Source organism: Pongo pygmaeus, chromosome 10 (genome assembly GCF_028885625.2).
Source record: "Pongo pygmaeus isolate AG05252 chromosome 10, NHGRI_mPonPyg2-v2.0_pri, whole genome shotgun sequence".
Taxonomy (NCBI): Eukaryota; Metazoa; Chordata; class Mammalia; order Primates; family Hominidae; genus Pongo; species Pongo pygmaeus.
The window spans coordinates 7,211,589-7,229,449 of NC_072383.2; the positions used below are offsets into that span (position 1 = coordinate 7,211,589).

General features: G+C 47.4%; 1 protein-coding gene across 1 annotated transcript; it reads right to left on the reverse strand.

Annotated features, from left to right (window-relative positions):
* Nucleotides 1–1,637: 1,637 nt before the first annotated feature.
* Nucleotides 1,638–16,655, reverse strand: C1RL (complement C1r subcomponent like). The gene is made up of 6 exons (XM_054444522.2): nucleotides 16,498–16,655; nucleotides 15,098–15,326; nucleotides 8,778–8,967; nucleotides 6,447–6,572; nucleotides 6,231–6,305; nucleotides 1,638–3,720 (listed from the first exon to the last, which is right to left on the reverse strand). The coding sequence occupies exons 1-6, from the start codon at nucleotides 16,566–16,568 to the stop codon at nucleotides 2,948–2,950; spliced, it is 1,464 nt and encodes a 487-aa protein (XP_054300497.1). The 5' UTR covers nucleotides 16,569–16,655; the 3' UTR covers nucleotides 1,638–2,947.
* Between the last annotated feature and the right edge of the window lie 1,206 nt (nucleotides 16,656–17,861).

Sequence of the window (17,861 nt, forward strand, 5' to 3'; positions counted from 1 at the left end):
AAAATTAAAATAAATAAAAAACAATTTTACTGTTTTTGGAAGCCTTTCTTCATCAACTCTCTGTGGCACCAAATATCTGATGGCACTTCATCCCACAGAGGGGCTTGGGCTGCAGAGCAGGCCTCTGCGTTCTTAAGCCTTTGTAGGCTGTTCTGCTTGTTTCCCTTATTAGATGAATCCCTCCAACCTCCACCCTTCTGCCCCCACTCCCCTTCATCCATTTATGGGCTACCTGTTTAATGTGCAAGACACTTTCCCAGGCAATAGATTGCAAGAATTCACAGAGCTGATGCAGTTCCCCATCAGGCAGTGACCACGTCATCAGTAGTTAGACAGCAGGCACACAGAAGGTGCAAGATCCACCAATGCTTGGAGGGTTTCTCCAGCAGGCCTGTGTGTCAGAGCTGAGGACTGAACCTAACGGAGGGCTAGTCTGTGATGGGATCAGCATATGATCCATAGCCTTGCTAGATCAGGAAAGACAAAAGATAGGGGAGAAGGAAAAGGACCAAATCAGAGGATGAGAAGGAAGGGGAATCTCATCTAACAAACTGCACATTAATATCCTAGCAGCAGTGTGTGTGTGTGTGTGTGCGCGTGTGTGTGCGTGCGTGCGCGCATGCACTGTATGTTCAAAATGGAGGCAGAGGGAACAGGTAAGGAGGTAAGTCTTAGCTGAAGCTCTTCCATCCATCCTAGGGATTCTCAGTTCTGCGTTGGCATTGTGCAACAGGCTTGGGGAGCGGCAAACCTGGACGTCATTAGCTCAGTCCCAGCCCTGTCTCCACTCTGCCCAACCATTCACAATAACCTTTACTCACACATTTTTGTTACGTCCTTGACTTGTACCAAGAAGGAAAAAAATGCATATGAATGTTGCTGCATTTGTTTTAAAACAAGTATTGAAGACCTTGTCTGTTACAGTATTTGCTCCTTTTGGATTTGATTCTTGGGAAAAGGATTTCTCTCTTAAAGTGGAGGTAGGTTTTCCTCTGTGGATATGTCTCTATCACTAGCTCATCTATGTCCATCATCTGTATCTCTAACCTCCCTCTCTCTCTCTCTCTCTCTCTATCTCATCGTCTGTATCTCTCTCTCTAGACCTAGAGACAGCGATGGAGATGTAGGTATAGATCTAGACGTACATATATAAATATAGGTGTATATATATATTTTTGCCTTGGTATGGAGAAACTCATATCATTTTTTTAATTATAAAAATAAGCAAAATAAAAATGTTTCATGCTCATTAAACAAAACTCAGCAAATAGAGAATAGTGGAAAACCAAACAGCCAAAATCTTATCAATAAAACCACCTTTCTTTAGTATTTTGAGAGAATTATTATTATATATTTTTGGAGATGGGGTTTCACTATGTTGCTTAGGCTGGACTTGAATTCCTGACCTCAAGTGATCCTCCTGCATCAGCCTCCTGAGTGGCTGGGACTGTAAGTATGCATCACTGCATCCGCCTTTTGGGAATATTTTTAATAGTCTTTTGTACTGTGCGTGGGTGTAAAAAACAGAAGTAACCACATGTATGTTCAACTTTGCATCCTGCCATTTTTTTAGAGATAAATTGAACCTTTGACCATATAGCAACATGATTCTTGATGCTAACAAATTACCTCTCTTCTCTCTTTTATGGTGTTTATTTTCTATTTCCATTGAACAGTTGTATTTTATTTGTGTCTTTCACTGTAAATCACCTCCAATTTTTTTTTTTTTTTTTTTTTTTTAAGACAGAATCTTGCTCTCTTGCCAGGCTAGAGTATAGTGGCACGATCTCGGCTCGCTGCAACCTCCGCTTCCTGGGTTCAAGCGATTTTCCTGCCCCAGCCTCCTGAGTAGCTGGGACTACGGGTGCCGTGCCACCATGCCCAGCTAATTTTTGTATTTTTAGTAGAGGCAGGGTTTCACCATATTGGCCAGGATGGTCTGGATCTCCTGACCTCATGATCCACCTGCCTCGGCCTCCAAAAGTGCTGGGATTACAGGTGTGAGCCACTGTGGCTAGCCCATCACCTCCAGTCTTTACTAAAAATTAAAGAGTAGGTCCTCTCAGGTTGAGCAGTTCCCTTGATGATGGAGGCACAGGTGGGGTGTCCACGGGAAATTCAGTCCAGTGCGGGGCTCACCTGGCTTCTGCAGGAGATGGGGCCAGCAGGAAAGTGTGAGCCAGAGGATGCCATTTTCACAGAAGCAGGAATTCCCAGGGAGGGAAAATGGTAAGGATGTGGGGGCTGGGAGGGAAAGCGGGTGACACAGCAGGTTAGCGGACAGTCTCTGCAGTCACACACCAGCTGAGGGACTTGGGCAAGTCCCTTTATCCCCTGAGCATCATTCCTCATTTGTCGCACATAGATAATAACACATCCTTTGCTAATATGGTATGATGATTAAGTGAAAGAACAGGTGAAGCACCTGGCATATAGAGGACATAAAAAAGGAGCTATTTCTATAATTGCTTCTTGGAGCTGCACAATAGCTTGAATATTTGAAGGTTAACTAAAGGGTCTTAGGAATGTTTCAGAAATGAAATGCAATGAAAACCCCTTCCTCCATCCTCTAATAGCGGGTAAGAAGGTGACTCTTCCACAGGTGAGTATAAAAGCTGTGTCAACAGATGAAGTAGGGGAAGGGGGTTCTAAGGACATTCAAGGCGAAAGTTGCTGAGATGTACAGGGTTCCCTGGGCCCAGTGCATGCGCACAGGGAGGTAGAGGGTGAGGAGGAGCGGTCTGTGGAACCCTGCTTCCTGTCTGGGATGGGGCAGGCTTGCCGGGTGGGGGTTTCTCTTGCAGTGGCTGGGTGCAATAGTGATGTGAATAGGGTTTCCCTGCCTCCCCCAACCCCCACCCCCAATCCCTACCCCAGCGTTCAGTCCCGGCCCTCTGTTGCCTGGGGCCTCCACTGTGCTGGTCAGTCACTGTTCAAGCCCCCAGGGTCAATTCTTGCCATTCATCACTCCCTTGATCCAGTCCACGTAGCTGAGCACTTTGGTGTAGAAGTCATACCCTTCGCCACACCCTATGCCCCAGGACACAATGCCGGTGGCCACCCAGTGATGGGCATGATCATCCCATACCACGTAGACGCTGCCACTGTCCCCCTGGCAGACACTGTGCCTTTGCGTCTCGTCCCCAACACAGAACATATTGTCAGAAAACACCTCGGGTCTCTGTCTCTTTTGGAGCCAGGCGTTGCAGGCCTCCCTGGGAGCTACAGGCAGCCTCGAGTATTTCAACTCAGTAGTTAGCCAGCCCATCTCCATGCCAAACCCACTGACGTAGCCCAACAAGCCGCTGCGGTAGAGGGTCTCATTATCGGGCAGACAGACCGGGAGGACGTTGGGGCCCAGGGGGATGCTGTGCTGCAGCTCCAGGAGGGCGATGTCCCCGCTAAAGTTATGGGACTCATTCTGACGGTAGTCGGGGTGCACAACGACACGGTGGACAGGGTGGTTCCCCAGTTTCAGCATCTCATCTATGGCTGTGTGGCCCAGGAACACATTCACACTCTGGTTCTTCCTGAGAGAAACACTGTCCTTGGGGTAGATGGTGTGGGCAGCAGTGAGGATCCATCTGTCCCCCAGCAGGGCCCCGCCCCCACGGCCGTGGATACTGGTGAAGGCTTGCCAGGGGAAGTTGCCCAGCTTCGCTCTGGAAGAACCAAGGGTCGTCTGATTCTGGGCAATCTGGGTGACTGGCCGTCCGCAGACTGGGAGAGAGGAGGGGTGGGGGTGACAGTCAGCAGCTGCGTCTAGACACGTTGATTAAAGACCTGCTTCTCTGAAGTGCTGTAGTAGGGGATGTGTGAAGAGCCTCTGGGATCAGGATTTTATTTTACTTTTTTTGATACCGACTTTCGCTCTCGTTGCCCAGACTGGAGTGTAGTTGCGCGATCTCGGCTCACTGCAACCTCTGCCTCCTGCGCTCAAGCAATTCTCCTGCCTCAGCCTCCCGAGTAGCTGGGATTACCGGCACCGACCACCATGCCCGGCTAATTTTTGTGTATTTTTAGTAGAGTCGGGGTTTCATCATGTGGGTCAGGCTGGTCTGAAACTCCTGACCTCAGTGATCCACCCGCCTCGGCCTCCCAAAGTGCTGGGATTACAGGCATGAGCCACCGCACCTGGCCGGGATCAGGACTCTTCTACTGATGCAGACCCACGGTGTAGACCATGTGGGCAGACAAGGGCAGGTAATCAGTGCCAAGTGTACGGGGCACCCATCCTGCATGGGACTCAGGACAGTGGACAGAGGGTAGGGAGCACAGATGAGCACGTTTGGGGCTGGTTCTGCAGGGCTCTCCTTCCTGCCGCCTCAGAGGCTTTAAAGCCATTCCTTTGGACCACCCTGGGCCCCTATACTACAGGCAGAGTCTGTTTCAGTGCCTCCTGCCTCAGTTTTGTGTCACTTCCCTCATTTGTAACATCTCCCACTACCACCTGCCCTCCAACCCAACCCCAAAGCACTGCAAGCCTTCAGGCTACCCCTAGAGTTTTCCGTGGATCAGATTGGGTTAAGAAGACAATGCTTTCGGCCGGGCGTGGTGGCTCATGCCTGCAATCCCAGCACTTTGGGAGGCCGAGACGGGCGGGTCATGAGGTCAGGAGATCGAGACCATCCTGGCTAACCCGGTGAAACCCCGTCTCTACTAAAAAATACAAAAAAAATTAGCTGGGCGTGGTGGCAGGCGCCTGTAGTCCCAGCTACTTGGGAGGCTGAGGCAGGAGAATGGCGTGAACCCGGGAGGCGGAGCTTGCAGTGAGCCGAGATCTCGCCACTGCACTCCAGCCTGGGAAACAGAGGGAGACTCCGTCTCAAAATAAACAAACAAACGAAAAAAACAAAAGAAGGCAGTGCTTTCATTCAAAAGTGTGGATCTCAAAAATGGTGGACTTGAACACTCATGTATTGCTGGTGAGATGCAACATGGTGCTGCTGCTGTTGAAGACAGTTTGGTGGTTCCTCAAAAAGTTAAACAGAATTATACAATCCAGCAAGTCTACTCCTAGGTATATACCCAAGAGATTTAGAAACGTATGTTGATATAAAAACTTGTACACAAATGCTTATAGCAGCATCATTCATAATAGGCAAGAAATAGAGACAACCCAAATGTCCATCAGTTGAATGAATAAACAAAATGGTGTATCCATAGAAGGGAGTATTATTTAGCCATAAAAATGAAATACTGATGGATGCTATAACAAGAATGAACCTTGAAAACATTACGCTAACTGAAAGAAGGCACAGAAATGGCCACACATTATATGATTCCACTGACATAAAATCCACAGAGGCAAGTCCGCCGAGACAGAAGACAGATTAGTGGTTGCCAGGGGTGGGGGAGGGGAGAGTTGGAGGTACTGGGCTTTTTAGGTGATGGTGACGGAAACGTTCTGGAATTAGTGGTAATGGTTTCACAACATTGTGAACACACTGAACGTTACTGGATTGTACTGTTTAAAGTGGTTAAGCCTGGGTGCAGTGGCCCAAGCCTGTAATCCCAGCACTTTGGGAGGCTGAGGCAGGTCGATTACTTGAGGCCAGGAGTTCAAGACCAGCCTGACCAACGTGGTGAAACCCTGTCTCTACTAAAAATACAAAAAAAAAAAAAAAAAAAATGAGCTGGGCGTAGTGGCAGGTGCCTGTAATCCCAGCTACTCAGGAGGCTGAGGCAGGAGAATCGCTTGAACCCAGGAGGTGGAGGTTGCAGTGAGCCAAGATTGTGCCATTGCACTTCAGTCTGGGCGACAAGAGAGAAACTCCAACTCAAAAAAAAAAAAAAAAAAAAGAAAAAGCCACTGCACCCAGCTGTGAATTTTATCTCAATAATTTTTTAAAAAATGGTTGACTGTCTGGCACTGTGTGGCGTCTAGGTAGGGAGATATTTTAGGCATGGAGAGCCTGTTGGTATATCCTTAAAATGTATGGCACAAAAAGAGGGTTTTCTGTTACTTCAGCTTGTTGGTCTCTCTTCCTCCTTTTCTAGTCCATCTCATTAACTTCCTTCATGCTTTTCCTCAGATATATCTTGACCCCTGAACAATGAGGAACAAGCTCCCTGCCTATTCTTTTCTGGGCCTTCTTGATTGCCCTGTTCTTCCTCACCTTCTGCTTCTTCCTTTCTATTCTAAGGCTTTCCTTTAACCCCTGTGTCCTGTAGGTCCCAGTTGCAGCTGAGGCTTCTTGGGGGAATGGTGCTAGCAGGTGGCTACTCACCAGGCATACACTGAAGAACCTCCTCCCCATCCTGTCCATCTTTCCAGGTCCCGGGGGTTGCGCAGGTGAGTGCCCCTGTGGCGCGAAATGAGGAGAGGCAAAGAAATAGGCTCAGAGTTGAAGCTGTTGGTTAACAAAGCAGGTGCTCAGAGGGTGTCAGGCATTTGGGTGGGAATGAGGCGGATGGAAGCCACCCCTCAGCAGGTGGGGACTCACCTGCTGCCGCGGCCTGATAATAGGGCTCCTGACAGTGGTTCTGGACCTTGGCGGGGTTGTCTCCAGGTGCGTTGATGGCCTCAGAGCCCCTGCTGGCCTCGCTGACGGGCTGACTATAGTTCACAGCTATAGGAAAACAGCACCTAGCACAGACTTGCCAACTGGCAACCCAGGGGCTGATTCTGGCCCATGGCTATACTTGGTTTGACTTGCACAGTGTTTTATTTTTTATTTTTAGTTTTTTTAAAACATTTGAGTTAGTTTTCACTGATCAGATTGACAACACTCAAAGAGTTTGAAGATAACTGTGACAAGCAGGGTAGCGGGGAACAGGCACTTCCATATATGTTTGGTAGGTATGTAAATTAGCAAAACCGTTTTGGAGAAAATTTTAGCAATATCAAAATTTAAAATGCAAATATTTTTTAACCTACTACTCCATTTCTAAAAATTTAGTCTAAAGATATTCTCACACATGTGCTCAAAGATGTAAATGCAAAGATATGCACAGTAGCACCATGTGTGGCAGCAAAGTATCTATCAGGAGGGCTGATCAAATACATTATGACACATCAATCAGGGAGATTTTATGTGCTCATTAAAAATAATGAGTTTGCCAGGTGCGGTGGCTCACGCCTGTAATCCTAGCATTTGGGAGCCTGAGGCAGCCAGATCACCTGAGGTCAGGAGTTTGAGACAAGCCGGGCCAACAAGGTGAAACCATTACTAAAAATGAAAAAATTAGCTGGGCGTGGTGGCATACCTACAATCCCAGCTACTCAGGAGGCTGAGGCAGGAGAATTGCTTGAACACAGGAGGCAGAGGTTGCAATGAGAAGAGACTGTGCCACTGCACTCCAGCCTGGGCGATAGAGCGAGACTTTGTCTCAAAAAACAATAAATAAAATAAAAAATAAAAAATAAATGAGTTAATGCTGTCCGTATGGAATGGGATGATCTTATTTATTTAAATTTTTTTTTTACAATTTTTAAATTTTTTTTTTTTTTTGAGACGGAGTCTCGCCCTGTTGCCCAGGCTGGAGGGCAGTGGCGCAATCTCGGCTCACTGCAAGCTCCACCTCCTGGGTTCACGCCATTCTCCTGCCTCAGCCTCCTGAGTAGCTGGGACTACAGGCACCCGCCACCATGCCCTGCTTGATCTTTAAGATATATTATTCAGTGGAAAAACGCCAAGTTTAGAACACTTGCAATACAGATACACACAATTTATCCTCTTCCTAGGAAGAATACCTAGGAAATGGAGAACACAGTTGTTTCTGGGGAGGACAGCCAGGAGTTAAGAGCCAGAGATCAGAGGAAGACTTACTTTTTAGCATACTTAAAAAAATGATATTTTATCATGTGCACCCTTCCTTCCTTTCCTTCCTTCCTTCCTTCCTTCTTTCCTTCCTTCCTTCCCTCCCTCCCTCCTTCCTTCCCTTCCTTCCTTCCTTCTTTCCTTCCTTCCTTCCCTCCCTCCGTCCTTCCTTCCCTTCCTTCCTTCTTTCCTTCCTTCCTTCCCTCCCTCCCTCCTTCCATCCTTCCTTCTTTCCTTCCCTCCCTCCCTCCTTCCTTCCTTCCTTCCCTTCTTACTTTCCCTCTCTCCCTCCCTTCTTTCTTTCCCTCTTTCTCCTTTCTCGCTTTCTTCCCTTCCCTTCCCTTCCCTTCCCTTCCCTTCCCTTTCCCTTTCCCTTTCCCTTCCTTCCTTCCTTCCTCTCTTTCTTTCTCTCTTCTTGTGTCTCCATGTCTCCCAGGCTGGAGTGTGGTGCCATGATTATGTCTGACTGCAGCCTCAAACTCCCTGGCTCAAGCAATCCTCCCCCTCAGTCCCTGAGTAGCTGGTACTACAGGTGTGCACCACCATGCCTGGCTAATTTTTAATTTTTTTTGTGGAAATGGGTCTCACTATGTTGCCCAGGCTGGTCTCCAACTACTGGCCTCAAGCAATCTTCCAGCCTTGGCCTTCCAAAGTGCTGGGATTACAGGTGTGAACCACTGCCTCCAGCCAGTATTTATCTTTCAAAAACAAATCTGAGTCATCATTTGAAAATTTATAATTTTACTTAAAAATCTGGATTTTTGGCATCTCTTTAAAAATGAGATGATCTGCAAACACTGGGCCTGTAAATCTGTGGAAACAACTGCTGAGGCTGAGCAACGGCTGTCTCTTAATAGGGTTGCTTGCCAGCAGGGGCAGGGCTGGGGTCCAGCCCAGGTGTCTCTGAGTTCCCAGCCTCAGCTGTCACTCAAGCTTCCACTTAAGGCTTGAAGATACCAGGGTCACGGCTGGGAACAGAGGCTCCCTCCCTACACCCCCAGGAAGGATACTCACCCACGGTTTGGTAGAGGGCAAGGAAGCCCTTGTGGAGGTGGGCAGTCTTGTTCTCTGAGGAAGGCTGTGTGCAGAAGGTCAGCCGCAAACTCCTCCCTGAGGATATAAACTCCCTCTGACCAGGGGGCCTGCCCAGAGGGGAGCCTTGCTGACCACAGAACTGGCTTGGATCCAACCCGCCGGCCGAGATCTGAAAGCAGGAGGAGGAGTGAGGCTGCAGATAGGTGTGGGGTGAATCTGTGCTGCTGGCGTCACAGGGGCACATCCTTGGTGTGACGCCAGCCCCATCTAGATGGGCCGTGCCCCTCTGGGACTCAGAAGGCACCTCGCAGAGGCTTCCTCAACTAGCTTCTGGTTCCATTATTGACGCCTGAGTTTCTTCCAGACATGACCACATACTACAATGTTTCTTTAGCGTACCATAATTATTTCATATAACCCACTATATTTTCCGTCTTTTAAGAAGTTCCTTGGGAACCCCAGGGTTCCCATAAGAGTCACTGGATTATAAATTCTAAGAAGGCAAGGACTACTTCTGTCTTTTTCACCACTGAGTTCCTGGTGCTCAATGTAGTACCTATAGCACCACAGCTTTGACTCAATGAACATAGGCACAAGCCCCTTCCATCCAGCTTCTCTTCCATCCCCAAACCCCATCCCATCACCTTCCACTTCTCTGAGTAACTTTCTTTGGCCAATATCTGTGAAGCAGTAAGACCCTCTGCAGAGACAGAGCCTCTGGGGTCCCTGCCTTTTCCTGCTTTCCTTTTTTGGGGTGCCCCTCCTCTTATCCCACGCACTTTGTAAACGAAGCTCTCACAATGTATGAAAACCTAAGGACACAGGTGTCCACAGTCCAGGTGCACTGGATAGTGTTGCTTCACCTGGCAGGTTGTCTCTGTTTCAATGCCCTTTTGACTGTCTCACCTCTGCTCAAATCCCTTCCTGTGGGTTCCTCAACTCAAGGAAGGGGCCATGCTTCCTGTTTCATCTCTGTTCCAGGCACACAGCTCACTGCTTAGCTCATTTTATTTCTGGTTTTCATACTGATCCATATATCCTAGGTTTTTGCTAGCTCTCCATTCCCTCATTCTCCACAAGTCCCAAATTCATTCAAGACTTCATCCAGACCATATCATTATGATCAGAGTAACTGTGTAAAAGTTGCGATGAAGAAAATTTCTCAATCGCCCCCAATACCTGGCTCAGACAAATCCCAATACTGGTCTTTTGCTTAGAATATCAACAAATGTAACTCCTGGCATTTAAAAGGCCTGCTTTTTGGGGAAGAAGCAATTTGATATAGGAAATGGTGCTCAACTGCTCTACTTGGTTGTAAAACCCTCCAGTTTTCTTTTTGCCCTTTTCCCTGAATTGTTAGCGAAATACAATTGCTTAGGATTCTAACTAGGAAAGTAGAGTGGACACAGGACTGAGTCCTAAGACCCTTAAATTCTAGACTTTGCTACTAATTCCATGTGTGAAATGGGGAGTTTCTGAAGCACTCAAGATCTCAGTTTCCTCTCCTATATAATGGTCTGTGTGGCCTCTTCCAGCATGTTCTATGGCATCTTCCAGAGTCCACACTAACAGCAGTGGTGAGGATGGATACTCAATACCTGCTCCTTCAAAATTCATTCTGTTGTGTGTCCTGCACACACATAAACTTGCATTTTATTCACTCTCTCACTTATTCCTTCAACACATTTACTGATTGTGTACTATGTGTAAGATACTGTGCTAGGTGCTGGGGACACAGATATGACAAAGGTACAGTTCTGCTCCCGAGGAGCAGTGGCTGAGGACGCTGACAAGTAAAAAAAATAAACTAGATTATAGTGTGCTGAATTCTGCATTTGAGGGGGGGGGTGTGTGTGACTTACTCTGGGAGGAATCCTATTTCTGAACTTGAAGTTTCTCAATGACAAGAAAAGAGGCCAGGATTAAAAATCTCCGTGATTTAAGAGGAACGGGACTCATGGTAGGTGCTCAACAGACATAGGTGAATTGAACAAAGTATCGTCCTGACTGGTTAAGTCTGAAGCAATAAATGCACGCATGTATTTCCTCTCCCCCCTCAAACCCCAGTCATATGACAGCAAAGGGATAAAATGGTACACATAACCAAGGACAAAAAAGGGAGAGAGGATGACAGCAGATGACAGGTGTCAACACACTTTGGAAGATGAAGTGGAGATGCAAGTGATAACTTGAGTTTGCAATGATGGGAGCCAACATAAAGCAAGCAGGTTCTCATCACAGAACCAGGGGAAGTTTTAAAAATTGGGGGGAATCAAGATAGGGATGAGGGAAGGGCTGGCACGGGGATGGCAGACCGGAAGCCTGTGAGGGAGACTGCAGAATCCTAGAATCTCTGTGCACCCAGGCAACTCCCTCTGGCCCACCCTGGCAGAAGGCATGAGCTTAACAAGAAACCCTGGACTTGAGGCCCCGCGGCACACTTGATAGAGGGGGCGAAGGCCAGTGCAGCAGGTCCATGAATAACATCATTGTTTCATTATGATGTTGATGAGAAAAAATATTGCCCCGTGTCTGGGGCCACCGTCTGGGTGAAGTTTGCACATTCTTCCCATGTCTTCAGTGGTTTTCTCCAGGTCCTCTGGTTTCCTCCCACATCCCAAGCTGTGCCTGTTAGGTGACCTGGTGTGTCTCCACGGTCCCAGTGTGAGTGAGTATGAGTGTGTGAGTGCATCCTGAAACAGGATAGTGTCCTGTCCAGCACTGGTTCCTGCCTTGCATCCTGAACTGCTGGAACAGGCTGTGGCCACCCGTGACCCCAAACTGGAATAATTGGGTAAATAATCTTACTCGTTTTTATTAACCTTTCTTACATGTAGGCATAGTTCATATGTATTTAAATATTTAATATTAGAAGTGTTTGGGGTCTTTATTTAGAGGTTTGGTGATGTTTCTGTGATCAGTAATTGCTGTAGAAACTTTACTCTTGTCTATATCAATTAGCTCTATGGCCAAATTGGTTTCATTCTATGTTATTTCTCTTAAAGTCATACTTTCCAAGAACCTATGGATGATATTAAGTGAGGACTCACTGTACCAAAAACAGAAGGATTAAGTGAAAGTCTACCTGCCAAAAAGTGAGCTGCATCTCCCTCCACCAGGCCCTTTTCTCAGCTTGTTGACCAGAATGCTGGGGTCCCTGAGCTGGAATCTGCAGGAGTCCTCTCGGGGGAAACTGGCTGCCCCCAAATGAAATGCTTTTACATCCTGACAGTTGGGAGGCCCCCAGTGGCACATCTAGGTCACCTTGTTGATAACCCTATTTTCAAACCTATCATTTGACAAATTTTAGCTATCTACACAGAACTTCCAATCAGTATTTTAGTGCTCCACTCTTTTTTTTTTTTTTTCCTTGAGACAGAGACTCACTCTGCCCCGCCCAGGCTGTAGTGCAGTGGCCTGATCTCGGCTTACTACAACCTCCACCTCCCGGGTTCAAGCGATTCTTATGCCTCAGCCTCCCAAGTAGCTGGGATTACAGGCGTACACCACCAAGCCTGGCTAATTTTTGTATTTTTAGTAGAGACGGGGTTTCACCATGTTGGCCAGGCTGGTCTCAAACTCCTGGCCTCAGGTGATCTGCCTGCCTTGGCCTCCCAAAGTGCTGGGATTACAGATGTGAGCCACCGTGCCCGGCCTTAAATATGAATGGACAGCCAAGTATTATCAGATATTGTAGGAAAGTCTCTAACACAAAAAGCAGAGACCAAAACAGACAAATGGTAAAAAGGAACTTGGATGAAATAGACCTACCATAGAGAACAGAAGAAACATTTAAAAATAATCCCAAAGGAGGGAAAGGAGTTGATATTGCATCAATGAAACAAGAACAGTACTCTATAAAAAGGCACATTTAGAAAATTAGAATGAATCCTTAGAAATGAAATAATATGTCATTGGAAAGAAGCCATTAACTAAAAGGTTGGGATTTAAAGATGAGGAAATTTCCCAGAAAGTAGAACAAAAGAGATGGTAAATAGAACAAAACAGATAACAAAGCTAGAGAATCAATCTAGAACATATGACAACTGAATTATAGGAGAAAGAGAAAATAAGGAAATGAGATATCTAGAAATTATTTACAAAATAGCACAAGAACATTCCTAGAATTGAAGGACTAGATTAAAAGAGGCTCTAGATTAAAAGAAACCTGCACAATGAGTGAAAAACCATGTGTATCAAGGGACATCATAATGAAAGTCCAGAATACTAGCAATAAGGAAAATATTCCAAAAGTTCTAGAGAGAGAAAACAAAGGATTAGGAATGATAAGGGCATCAAACTTCTTAAAAAAGTCTAGACCTAGAAGACAATATCATCAAAATTCTGGAAGAAAAAGGTTTCCAATCTAGAATGCTATACCCAGATCAACTATCCATCCACTGTGAGGGTAGAACTGAGCAATTTAGACTTATATAAGATCCTCTAAAATTCACTCTAAAATACTCTTTCTAAGGAAGCCACTGGTGAAGGTGCTCCTCCAAAAAGGGAGAGTAAACCAAAAAAGAGAAAGGTATGGGATTCAGGTTCAGCACAGGTAAAGGAAATCCCCAGAAAGAGGGAGAAGAGAACTCCCAGAATGTGTGACGGCTTAGAGAGCAAAGAACTCAGGCTGTGAAAATAAATCGAGAGATCTTCAGGAGGGATGTCACCAATTGAAAGGAGGACCGATAGACTGAAATTCATGCTTGAGTATTTCAGAAGAAGATTTACACTCCTGGCTAAGAGTCTGGTGAGATTAGTTACAGAGTCAACTAAGCAAACTGAAAAGCAAAACCAAAACAAACACCCCCCACCAAAAAAACAAAACAAAACAAAACAAAAAACCTCCATGTAACTATTGACTCCTAGGAAACCCAAAAGTTGGAGAAGAAAAGAAATATAATTATTTTATGCCATGTGCTCAGATGTGAATATTTTACAGTCATAATAATGTAAATAATTAATAAAGATTAAACTAAAAATGATAATATAGGTAAACTGGCAGAATGAGGAGGGGAAATGTGGGTGGTGAAGACTGAAGACAGATAAAGCTAGTCCTTAGCTTCTATACTGTAGTTGAACATTAATAGAAAATATGTAAAAATGAAAGACAAATAAGCATGTTATTTATACATATGAAGTTAAAGACCAGATGAAACAGCTACATGAATTGGCAAATGACTGATCCTGAGGAGCAGCACTCAGGGGTGGGAAGGAACAGTGTGGAGACTGTTGTTATTCATAAACCTTTTAAAAAAAATTTTTTTTTTTGGAGACAGGGTCTCACTCTGTCACCTAGGCTGGAGTACAGTGTCATGATCAGAGCTCACTGCAGCCTCTACCTTAAAGGCTCAAGTGATCCTCACACTTCATTGTCCCTTGTAGCTGGGACCACAGGTGTGAGCCACCACACTTGGCTAATTTTTAAATTTTTTTGTAGAGATGGGGTCTAGCTATGTTGCCCAGGCTGGTCTCAAATTCCTGGGCTCAAGTGATCCTTTCGCCTCAGCCTCCCAAAGTGCTGGGACTACAGACATGAGCTACTGCGCCCAGCCTTAGAAAACTTTAATTAAAAAAAAAGTCTTACAACTATTATGTATCCATAATAATTAAAAATTTTAAAATTAAAAAATAAAGTTCAAAAATTTATATGTGTGTCATTCTGATATAAATAAAATTTAAATCAAAAGATAATGTGCTCTTTTTATTTTTATTTATTATTTACTTATTTTTGAGATGGGGTCTTGCTATGTTGCTTAGGCTGGCTTTGAACTCCTGGGCTTCAGCCCTCTGATCCTCAGTCTCCTGAGTATACTGCTGGGACTACAGGCTTGCATCACTCCATTAAGTACTGTTTTTAAAATGTCCTTATTCTGAATAAGGCTTTGGCGTTAGAAGTTTTGTGATAGCTCTTCTAAGGTAAGTGTGAACGGTGACTTAATCTTTTGTTATTATTTTTGCCCGGCTTCCTCACCTGATAGAGTAAGCACTCAACAAATACATGATGACATATTTTAAGCAACCAGTATGTGCGTCCCTGCCCCAGGCTCCATAGATTTGCAAGATTTGTGTGTCCCTTCATAAGTCTTCCAAACGCAGGGCCTGCTTGCTGCCCTCTTTGCTCTGTGGGGTCCAGATGGCAGCCCCGGAGGCGCTGGTGGGAGGCTGTGTCCTGGGGTCCACCACTGCTCCCAGGTAAGCCCTCCTCCAGATGGGGGATTCAGGGCACCGCCACTTCCCACAGCCCCGGGAGTCTCCCTGGCCACAGTTCTGGCGGGACCCCCCCATCCCCAGCTCACTGTGACAGAGTCCCCTGCACAGTCCTGGGACGGCTCCAGGTCGAAGTCCTGGAAGACGAGCCTCACAGCAAAGCCCTCTGGAGCCTTGATGTCCGTGCTGCTCTCTTGGCCTTTGCGATACGGCTCTGGGTACCCGGGGGATGTCAGCTGCTGGGGTAGCTCTTGGGCCAAGAGGACGGAGCCCCGGGAGGGGCAAGCCTGGAGGACTCCCCAGAGGAGCAGCCACCACCTGTGAGTCGGGGGGAGGGTAAGGTGGGGCCGCGCAGCTAGGGCCGGAAGCCTGTGGGTGTGGGAGGAGCGGGGGAGCCGCGCTAGGACTGAGAGGCCTCTCGAGGCAGGGCTAGAAGCGGTGGCCTCACCCTTGAGGCCCGGGCACTTCCCGTCTCCTCCCTTGTTCCCCTTCCTCACCCCAATCCCTACAGCCTCCCGCGCAGCCTGAGCTCTAGGATTGTGGGTTTTCCATCCTCCGAAGACATCACCTTTGCTCATCTCCCAGGAGAGTCTCATCCAAAGGAGGGGGGTGCTTTCTGCTTCAGCAGATCCCACCCCACCCTGGGATCCGAGGGAGCAATGGTGGGGCGAGTGAGGGTCTGCCGCAAATATCCCCCGACCACCCTCAGGGAAGGCGCTAGAGGCCACAGGCAAATTTCAGTTTCCCCATGGAATATCTGCTGTGCTGCTGCTGCTGCTGCTGGTGGTGTGTGTGTATGTGGGGGATATGTGTGTGTGTGTGTATGTGGGGGATGTGTGTGTGTGTGTTTATGTGGGGGATGTGTGTGTGTGTATGTGGGGGGGGTGTGTGTGTGTATGTGGGGGATGTGTGTGTGTGTATGTGGAGGATGTGTGTGTTTGTGTGTGTATGTGGGGGATGTGTGTATGTGTTTGTGTGTGTATGTGGGGGATGTGTGTGTGTGTATGTGGAGGATGTGTGTGTGTGTGTGTATGTGGGGGATGTGTGTGTGTTTGTGTGTGTATGTGGGGGATGTGTGTGTGTGTATGTGGGGTGTGTGTGTGTGTATGTGGGGGATGTGTGTGTGTGTGTATGTGGGAGATGTGTGTGTGTATGTGGGGTGGGTGTGTGTGTGTGGGGGGGATGTGTGTGTGTGTGTATGTGGGGGATGTGTGTGTGTATATGTGGGGGATGTGTGTGTGTGTGTATGTGGGGGATGTGTGTGTGTGTATGTGGGGGATGTGTGTGTGTATGTGGGGTGTGTGTGTGTGTATGTGGGGGATGTGTGTGTGTGTGTGTATGTGGGGGATGTGTGTGTGTGTATGGGGGGTGTGTGTGTGTGTGTGTGTGTGTGTGGTAGGGTGGGGGGAGGGAGGGTTTGCGGCCACACACCCTCCCTTCTCTTCCCCTCCCGTCCTCCTCCCTCCTCCTCTGCCTGGGACACACTCACATTGCGCCTGGACAGCCTGTGGAGTGAGGGCTTCTCCAGAGATATTTCCCCCACACTCTGGGTCCAGGCATCTGGAACTGGACATCTGGGACCTGCGAGAGAACTGGCCCAGGATAGGGAACAAAAGCTGAAGGCCGGTGGGGGAGGAGGAAGTTCCTGGAAATGTTAAGCAACTCCACAGTTCCCCTTCTCCAATTCTCGGGGCTGGGCTCCACCTGCCGTCTGACTCAGGAACAGCGGGCCCGCCGCAGCTTAGGGGAAAAACGTCCAAAAACCTCGCTGGTCCTCAGAGGTGGCAGGGCACTGACTCGACCCCTTTGTACTATTTAACATTAATTTTTGCCATGTGTGTAGGATGGCTCCTTGTGAGTTATGGCTGCTGCCTTCAATCAGCCATGTCTCTTCCTCCCCGACCTTTCCGTTCACGACATATCTGGGGAGCCTCCCTCTTGTAGAATTGAAGTTTGTGATCCTTGAACTTGAGTTTTCTCTTCCTTTCCCTCCTCACCAAGCAGGGGTGGGGGACATGCGCTTAGGTGGTCTTTTGAATCCTATTCACAACCTCTGGAGGCTGCTTGTCCAGCATGGTCAGGGCTGGGGTCGAGCCCACGTGTCCCTCAGTCCCTAGTCCCAGTCATCACTCAAGCTGTCACTCAAGCTTCTTTAGGCAGATACTAGAGCCCATGGCTGCTCTCACCGCTCCCTGAGGAAGGACACTCACCTACAGCTTGGTAGGAGGCCAGAAGGCCCTTGTGGAGATGGGTGGTCCTGTCCTCAGAGAAGGCAGGTGTATGGAAGGCCTTACGTTGTACACACACACACACCTCTCAGAGAAGAATCTATTGCTTCCTCCATTTTGCATATAGTAATATGGCAGCAAGTTACAGACCCAAACAGGGTATGCTCTCCATCTTTGGTTTTTCTTGGCTAGAGAGATTTAGGAGAGCCACAGTCTATGGCTACAAGGAGATGATAAGAGAGTGATGGCCAGGACAGATGCAATTTCTCAGGTACAGTCTTGAGATCAAGCCTACCTGTCAGCCACACCCTAACCCCAAACACAACTGGGGATGATCTCCCATACCCATCTTCGAGGAGTGGGCCTCTCTGACTAGGACTTCTTTCCTCCCCTGAGACCACTGAAACCTGCTCTCTCATAGAACTCTTAGGGTCACCTGCAGCACCTTGGGAGCCAGAGATGCAGCCAAAGAGTGAAAAATGGTACCAATCCCAAGACCCATGTGTTAGGAAGAAACCAGCCAAGACTCAGATCAGGATTGGGGAGTCCACCCCTCGTTTCCCTTCAGAGCATTATTTCCTTGTTTGCTAAGAGGGGCAGGAACTGGAAAACTCAGGCTAGCCCA